This window comes from Malaclemys terrapin, chromosome 4, assembly GCF_027887155.1.
Source record: "Malaclemys terrapin pileata isolate rMalTer1 chromosome 4, rMalTer1.hap1, whole genome shotgun sequence".
In the NCBI taxonomy this organism is placed as follows: domain Eukaryota; kingdom Metazoa; phylum Chordata; order Testudines; family Emydidae; genus Malaclemys; species Malaclemys terrapin.
Genome location: NC_071508.1, coordinates 47589724 through 47598979, shown reverse-complemented (window position 1 = coordinate 47598979; position 9256 = coordinate 47589724). Strand labels below are relative to the sequence as shown.

At 43.5% G+C, this 9256-nt stretch overlaps 1 protein-coding gene across 3 annotated transcripts in view; it reads left to right on the top strand.

The window, feature by feature from the left end:
* Positions 1-635: 635 nt before the first annotated feature.
* The window catches only part of CARS1 (cysteinyl-tRNA synthetase 1), a 59348-nt gene continuing 50727 nt past the window's right edge, over positions 636-9256 (top strand). The window contains exon 1 of one of the 3 annotated variants that reach the window (XM_054028210.1): positions 636-652. Coding sequence is in view for 2 of the 3 variants with exons in the window: in XM_054028207.1 (XP_053884182.1) it covers positions 3309-3333 (25 nt within the window). In the remaining variant the exon portion in view is untranslated. Of the gene's footprint in view, positions 653-3227; positions 3334-9256 lie in introns of those variants that run through there. The other 2 variants (XM_054028207.1, XM_054028209.1) reach the window with 2 other exon arrangements.

Below are 9256 nucleotides of genomic sequence, written 5' to 3'. Positions count from 1 at the left end.
CATAAGCTTCTTAATGCTTCTAGGATCTCTTTTTCAGCCCACAGGGAGAAAGCACGTTACCAGATAGACCAGAATTTAATGCACTTCAGGTTTCAAGCCATATATTAACTTTCGCTTTGCTGAAGTATTATAATATTGAGGAATTGTTACACTATTAAGGGGTAAATAAAGCAAGAAAAATCTGAATTTAATCACTGTGTCCTTGCATATTGTACAGGAACTCCTCACTTAATGTTGTAGTAATGTTCCTGAAAATTTGACTTTAAACAAAATGTTAAGCAAATCCAATTTCCCCATAAGAATTACTGTAAATGAGGGGGTGATGAAGATGATTGTGAAGAGTGGTTGAGGTGGAGGAATCCGAGGGTGGGATGTTTGGCAGGGAATGCTTTACTGCTAAATGAACTAGCAATTGACTGAGCCCTCAAGGGTTAACTCTCACACTCTACAAGGCAGCAGGAAAGGAGGGAGGGCAAACAGACACACACACCCTGTGTTTGAGAGAAAAAATGTGCATTTCCCCTTTAAGTAGCTGATCCCAGGCTTAAGTACACTGACTTGTTAATTAAATCAGCTTGCTGAGATCTGGGACCGCAGCTACTGCCTAGAAGCTCCCTCTGTTGTGTGTCCCCCCTGCAGTATGGAAGATGGGGTAAGTGGGGTGCAGGAGTGGGGTGGGCGAGACACCCTGACATTAGCTCCTCTCTTCCCCCTCCCCTCATACAGCAAGCAGGGGTCTCTAGGAGCAGCTCCAAGGCAGAGGGCAGGAGCAGCACCAAGGCAGTGCGGAGAGGGACAGCTGCTGCACAGGGAACTTAGGGGGCCTTCTGGTCAACCCTGATTCCAACCACCTACCAGCTAGCTGCAGTGGGCTGCTCTTCCTGCAAGCAGTGGGCAAAACAGGTGGCTGCCAAACAACAAGGGAGCATTTCACAACTTTAAACCAGCATGTTCCCTAATTGATCAGCAACTTAACATCGAAACAAGGTTAACTGGGATGACTTTAAGTGAGGAGTTCCTGTACATCTGCTATTGTGTGGCCAGGGAGGTTGAAGTGTTGTCTTACAGGTTTTTGTATATTGCCATTCCTGATATCTGACTTGTGTCCATTTATCCTTTTATGAGAACACACAATAGCAGATGTAAAGGTAGCCATCTTACAGCAAAAAAACTTCAGGACCAGACTCCAAAGAGAAACTGCTGAGCTTCAGTTCATTTACGAATTTGACACCATCAGATCAGGATTAAACAAAGACTGTGAATGGCTAGCCAACTACATAAGCAGTTTCTCCTCTCTTGGTGTTCACACTTCAACTGCTAGAACTAACCTCGTTATCTTCAGACTGATTCTTGCCAGCATATTTATACCTGCCCCTGGAAATTTCCATTACATGCATCCGACAAAGTGGGCATTCACCCACGAAAGCTTATGCTCCAATACTTCTGTTAGTCTTAAAGGTGCCACAGGACTCTCTCTTGCTTTTTATGATCCTCTGGTTGGCACTGTGGTCCTCAGCCTGTGGGTTGCTTGCAGCCCAATCAACATACAGCTGCAGCCCATGTGACATCCTCAGGGCCATACAGGTAGTGTATATATTGTGTGGAGAGCTGCATATGTGGCCCTCAATGGTAAATAGGTTGAAAACCACTGGTTTAGAGGAGCATAAACACTTCCCTGCATGAGCTTGCTTATCATGATGCTCTGGCTAGAACTGAAACTAAGTAACATCAGCACTGTTAAAACAATGTCCTACTCCTTACTTTGATTACCAAGGCAGACAAGTATAGATAGGGAAGGGAAAGCAATTTTAATACTCTTGGCTAGGAATCATACCCTCAGCTTAGATAAAACTAGATTCCTCATTGTGCATGTTTTCTTGATGAGCTGGAAGAAGAGAGTAGATAAATACAAATCTGGATTTGAAAAAACTTTTCACAGAAAAACAGGGAAGCTGTCATTCTAGAACAGAGCAGTCCCGATCTTGCTAGCAATGACCCTGGCAGGCTGGATCCCTCAGAGTGCAGTAAAACCTGCTGCACTGCATCTATCTCCTCTGTATTTTAATTATGGTGCATCTATCCATTTGACTTCTAGCTGTATTAATTTGCAGCTATGTAATATGAACCCAGGCCTTCAGCTTGGATCTGCAGAGTTGACGTATTCCTGCAGTGCTCGGGCTGCCTACAACAGTGCTCCTCTGTGCACAAAATATCTATAGTCAGCCAAGTGCCTTCTACAATTCAGTCTCTACCTGCTCTTATCTTAAGCTCCTTATGGCAGCTGTGTCATTATTATAGCAACCATGATGGCATGGGTAAATTGGATGAATAGAAACTAGAATTCTCTGTAGTGCCAACTCTTGTGTGATTTTATCCCGACTCTTCTGATAGTTGGTGTTTTCCTTAAAACCCCCGCTCCTGGAGTCATCTGATTCAGAGAGACTCCCACCTTCCGTTTTAAAATACATGCACGTTTCTAGTCTTTGTGGTTGCGGAGAGAAGGTGCCTTGCAAGTGTGACCTGAGGGTGCCCTAAAGGCTCAGCAGCCAGAAGGCAAATATAGAGAACCCACGATTTATTATTTACAACTCATTATTTTATGCCAATATCAAGGTTTTGGGGTTGAGGAGGGGATAGGGTGACCAGATGTCCCAATTTTATAGGGACAGTCCTGATTGTTGGGTCTTTTTCTTATATAGGCTCCTATTCCCACCCCACCCCGTCCCAATTTTTCATACTTGCTGTCTGGTCACCCTAGGAGAGGTCTGATGCATGGTGTTCAGCATGCCAGGGGGTGGCAGCACTGCCCACCCTGCAGAGAGCATGGCGTCCTGGCCTGGGGTGTGCGCAGGTCCTTCCCCCATTGGCTCAGTGGGGCAGGGAAGCTCTCAGGCTTTAACTCCTGCAGGGAAGCGGGAGCACAGTACCCCTGGCTAGCCCCGCCCCCTCTTTGCAGGGACCAAGCAGAGGGAGGGGGAGGAGCCTCACAAGCCCCGCCTCCCAGAGCCGGGCGAGGGAGGGAAGGAGCTCGCAGACCCTACCTCGGGAAGAGGGGCGGCAGCTGGCAAGCAGAGACAGGAAAGGGCCATCCCATTCGCGCACGCGCACTAAGCTCTAATAGCGCCGGCTCCGTCACGTGACTCCGGTGGCTTTGGAGGTGCGTTGCTCCCCGTTGCCTGGTTACCCTGCGGTCACCGGAAGTGTCGTAGAGAGGCGGAACAATGGTTTTCCATCCGGACGCGGTCTTGCATCAGCCTGTGAGAGGAGTCGGCTAGACGCTGCAGAGCGAAGTAGGAGGAGGGAGCAGGATGGCGGCAGCCGGCGGGGAGTCCAGTAAGTGCCGGGTCCCGGGCTCGGGCGGGCGCGGCCCCTTTAAGGTCGCTCCAGGTGCAGGGCAGTGTGGGGTGTCGTGTCGTGTCTCGGGGTCCCGTCGGGCAGGTGTGCCGTGCCATGGCAACGGGTCACCGCGTCCTCGCGCCCTGCCAGAGCCGTGTGTCCCGGCGTGCTCGCCGCCCGGTGCTGGGGCTGCACATGGTGGAGCGTGATGTCACCGCACCCTGGGGCAGCAGCGTGTCGTGTTGTGCCACCAGTGCCCGGCTCTGGGTCATCCCGAGGCGTAGCTTTGCCCTAATGTGTCGTGGCAGCTCTGTGTTATCCTAGCACTGAATCAAGACGTTGCTGTGCTGGGATGCTGTCACCTTGCTCCTGCAGGATCTGGAATGCCCTGTTATAAACTGGGGTGAGCCTACAAAGGCCAGGACCGTGGCAGGTGTTCTAGCCGTGGTTTGTGACATCAGATTTTTACTTTTTTCTAATATGTCAGAAAGGGGCAGTATGAATTCTGTGTTGTTTCAGGATCTCGAAGACCTAGTTTAGTGCGTATGAAGGTCACTCGGGTATCTTCCTGCCATATGAATCAGGAGTAGTGAGACACAAAGGCTTAACAGTTTTGGGGTCTGAGAAATGTAAAGATATTGGATTTAAAGATACAGCTTTCAAAGGCACAAATGACATTTAGTTACCTAACTACCCTAGGTGCCTAGCTGTTATTTGTGCCTTTGAAACTACACCCTGGGAGGTTAGAGAAGATGCTATCGTGTAACGAGTCCTATGGATCTTAAGCTTCCGAGGCAAGTGTGTTGGGTTAGTGGTAGCACCGTGAGACTCTACAAGGCAAAACTTGGGATACCAGCAATACAAGCCTGAAGTACCATTACTGATATGTAAGTGGCTGGGAACCCCTGTCATATAGGTGAAATATCCTTAAATTCCCATGTTGTCCCTTCTCCTTTGTCTCCTAAAGTTGCTTTATTTCCTGTTCATTAATCATAGTACTGTATGTCAATGGGACGGACTCTTCTAGTGATGGGCTGTACAGGTTATAAGAATCGGTGCAATATAGGGTTTGTTTCCGAAGCATAAACTTGGCACACGTGATTGTGTTTAAAAGCGAAGGAGTGACAGTCTGCATTCCAGACCCCTTACATAAGACCTGTTCTACAGAATATCTCCTACACTCTCCCCATGTGAGCCATATTGTGGTACTTTTTGTGTGCTCCTTCGTCCTGCCCCTTATGTTTCAGGAAGCCTCCTCTCCAAGGGAAGGTCTTAAATAAAAATGTTTGGTTTTGTAAGAAGAGTGGTTTTTTTTTGTTTTTGTTTTGTTTTGTTTTGGTTTTTTTTTTTTCAGCCAACATTACCAAAAAGTCTTGCATAGTAGGATTGCTATGCTTAAATATGGGGCATGGATGTGCAGGACATTGCTAATTAATATGGGAGCAAGAGCTCAGGTTCTCCTGGATAATTGAAAGTATTCTATCTGGGGAGCATCTGGTGTCCTTCCAATCTTCTGAAAACACCTGATTTTTAAAAAAAAACTTGGGTTTATTTTAGTAGAACAATTCAGAGTTTTGCTCTTTTAAGTTATTATTTATATATATATTGTAGTGCAGCCCCATTGTGCAAGGCACTGTACAAACATAAAACAAAGTGATGGCCCCTCGACACTTAATGAAAATATTACCAGTAGTTCTATTTTACGAGTAAGAATAATATTCTCATATTCACCAAGTGGCTGCCAGTACGCCTCTTCTTTTTCTGATTTATTTTCAACAGCTTAAATAAGAATAATTGAAATATCAAGGCATGAGCTTTCTTGAAAACTTCTGGTTCAGTTTATTATAAGGGCTACCAGTATTACTTATTGCTTAAAAGTCCACTGTTGAGTTCTTTAAAATTTAAATTTTGTTTACTTAAAAATATATATTTGCATAGTCTAATATTATTAAAAAAAAATTTCATGATTTTTTGTTTTGAAATTAAGTATTCTCCTCCAGTGTTCCACCAAAGTACTGTAACTTCAGGTAAGTCTATGCTGCAAATGCCTTTTGGTGGTGTCTAGCATACATACACTACTTGCCAACCTAGCACGGGTATAAATAGCAGTGTAGATGGTGAAGCACTCCTTAGGCAAATGGAGTACAGGCATGCCTGAGCCCAGTGGGTATGTACTCAGCTGTATCCCTACATGACTCTCTACAGCCCAAGCAGTGCCTCTCTATCCATGGGCCTATTTTTAGTGGTGTAGTGTCCCGCTACCTCCCCACTGCTGGAGCCCTTTGCTGCTGCAGGAAGGTGTTAGAGACTATTCCTACCACAGGGAAAGGCACATGGAGTGAGGGAGCTGCCGGAGACTTTCTCCACATTCTCCCCTCTGCCAGAGCCTTTCATCGATGCATGTAACTACACACCGCAGTGTGTACATGGTCTGCTTTTCACTGTGGCATGTAACTGCACATATCCTACAGGCCTCTGTAAGTGGTGTGCAATGTAGAGGTAACCTTTGTATTAGTTCATGAGAATTTGAAAGTGAAACTGACTAAAAAACAAAAATGAAACTGACTACATTAGCTTTTGCTTTATTTGAGCCTTCCATCTTACAATCCCTATTGCCAGAAAACAGTTTATGCCCCCAATATATATCATTTACCTTGAAACATCATCTGTTTATCTGAATGAATTTCTAGACCCTCCATTCTATTTGTGTACATTCTTTCATCCAGCAGTTGCAAAATTATTATGAAAATGTAAAAAGCAACAAAGAGTCCTGTGGCACCTTATAGACTAACAGACGTATTGGAGCATAAGCTTTCGTGGGTGAATACCCACTTTGTCAGACGCCGAAGTGGGTATTAACCCACGAAAGCTTATGCTCCAATACGTCTGTTAGTCTATAAGGTGCCACAGGATTCTTTGTTGCTTTTTACAGATCCAGACTAACATGGCTACCCCTCTGTGTGTCTGGCTTACTACATTTTCATAATCAATCTACTCATCCACCTTTACCATGTGGCTGAGGATAATTTTTTGGGGGGAGTGGAGGAAGGAAAATGACTCGCCTCCGATGAGCAGAATTTTTGCAAGGCTCCTGTAATCTTTTCAGTGACCAAGATCAGGGCCAGCTCCAGGGGTTTTGCCGCCCCAAGCAGCGCAAAAAAAAAGCCACGATCTGCTGCGGCAATTCGGCGGGAGGTCCTTGGCTCCGATCGGGAGTGAGGGACCGTCCGCTGAATTGCCGTCGAATAGTTGGACCTGCTGCCCCTCTCCGGAGTGGCCACCCCAAGCACCTGCTTGGCAAGCTGGTGCCTGGAGCCGGCCCTGACCAAGATGAGTAATATGCAAAATGTAAACTGGCAGCGGAAATGGTGAACAAGTAATCTGAACTGCTGTTAGTAATATAGCAAATTATACTTTTATAAATACTATTTTTAAAGTGCCTAAAGAATGCAGAAGAGAACCAGACCTTTAAAGTGTCTTTTATTGTATATAAAATAAGAGTTTGTTGTGAATCTGTATGAATATTTGTGATCCTTTCCCATTGCCAATGCCTTTGCAGACAGCAACCTTCTCTGTAGTAGAGATTCCCGAACTGTGTCCATTTGGCTTGTACAAATCACTAACAATGTTAGAGGAACTCCATTGAACGTGCTGAGCCCAAAATAGCTGGTACTCCACTGAAGTAAGGGATCCCCATATATTTGTATGTGGGTACTCTTTTCCTCTCTAATGTCCTTTCTGTCCCTGCTGTGCTGACAATGTTTTTGACAGCAGAAAGGCTTTATATAGAGAGAATACACTTTGTGGGATTCTTGTCTTACAAAAGTGAGAAACTGATGACACTGGTATCGTTTAAGTAAAATTATCTAACTAATGGATTGCATAACAAGATTTCAAGGTGGTTGTTTTTAATCTTTCATGTAAATGGTATGTAGAAACTAATATGTCTTAGTCATGGGCTTTGTGTCTTATTTTAACATTCCATACAAGGTCACAATGTCATATAGCATTAGGTGGCATAATTTTCTATATATGGAAAGTAGAACACATTGACAATTATATCACATGGAGGGTTCAGACACCTATATTAATTAGCATACCAAAAAGTAGCACTTTATTAGTCTCTGCAGTGAAGCTAAGTGGTGCTAAACTTTTGAACATTGGGGAAATTTCAAATTTGCTACATGTTAATAGTTAGAAAAACAAGAATTTTTAAAAAGTTATGTTGCATCTCAACTACTGATGTTCAAAGTGTATATTTAAAAAGAGAAAGTTACCATTGGGTGATTTAATAATTGCCAATGGATCATTCCAATCAGATGAGTTTTAATCCTGTGTTCAGTGCTTCTGCAGCATTCTTGTTCTTCTGTAGAGAAGAAGCTGCCTATCATGTTGAATTCTAATAGATTATTTGATTTTTTTTTTTCAGTATGGACATTAATACATTAGGGAATAGGATGGTGGGCTTTTTTCATTGTGGTATAAATCAAATTTGAACTTGGTACACTAATTTTTTTCTTTTAATAAAAAAATAGTTCAGGCTTTAAATGGGTGTGGTGGTTTGTTTTGTTTTTCGCTTGAGAAGTTCTGATCACTGCAATCTGAAGTGTTCTATCTGTATAAAAGATATGGCATGAAACCTAGCAGTGCAATCATTCCCATTCTGCCTCACTAATATGCTTCAACCTTGTTCTGGAAGGATCACATCTAAGTTTGAGAGAGGGATGTTTTATTCTTTGTGTTAATTCACTTGTACTTGGGACTGCCACCAAGAATAGTAAATGTGGAGGTGACTTCTGGTATAGCTGTTGACCACCAGGATGAACTGGACAGAGACCAGTGTATTTATATGTCAACAAACAATTATTAGATTGTAATGACTGTTGAATTTTGGCTGAATTTGAGACCGTAAACTAACAGTAAAAGACTGTATCTTATTAACAATCCCCTAAGCCATCTAGATTCCCTTGCATTCAGAAGGACGCATGTGCTTTTGTATCTCTCAGTTAGTTGATGCCTTTGTGTAAACAGAAGACACAGGATACTATACAACTTCCCTTTCCAAATGGTTTCAGGGTGTGGAGGAAAAAGATCATTACTCAGACTTACCAAGTCTCCTTAATTTAGTTAAAGTTCATACCTGCAGTAATACTTGTCAAAAAGAGTGTTGCCTCCTTTGCAATAACTTAAGAGGTTTTTTTGAGACTTATGTATTGTGATATGAATCTTTCTCCTAAGGAGTATGTTGTTTTCCTGATCTTTCATACACACAATAAATATATTATGGGGCTCATCTGGCGATTCTGATTTCAAACAGATCGACCAGTTTACATCTTACATTAATGAATGTTTCCTTTTGTAAGCAACTACTAGAGATTCATGGAGATGTCCTATCTCCTAGAACTGGAAGGGACCTTGAAAGGTCATCGAGTCCAGCCTCCTGCCTTCACCAGCAGGACCAAGTACTGATTTTGCCCCAGATCCCTAGGTGGCCCCTTCAAGGATTGAACTCACAACCCTGGGTTTAGCAGGCCAATGCTCAAACCACTGAGCTATCCCTCCCCCCGAATAAATATTCCAATATTTACAAACATGAACCATTTAGAGAGAAATTAAGTTTATTGGCCAATCTTAATCCCATTTATAAGATTGCACGTATTGTCTAGTTAAAACTACACATATCCATTTTTCTTTTTACTTCTTATCCACCATGGATAATATTGCATTGACTTAAATTTGAGGGAGATTTTTTAATGCAGTGAGCTGACTCTTTGAGAGTGTGTGTGTGTGTGTGTGTGTGTGTGTGTGTGTGTGTGTGTGTGTGTGTGTGTGTGTGTGTGTGAAGAATGCAAAGCAACTGTTGTGACTGTGATTTTTCTGTCACTGGTTCTGTTCATTGCACTAAACTTTAAACATCTGG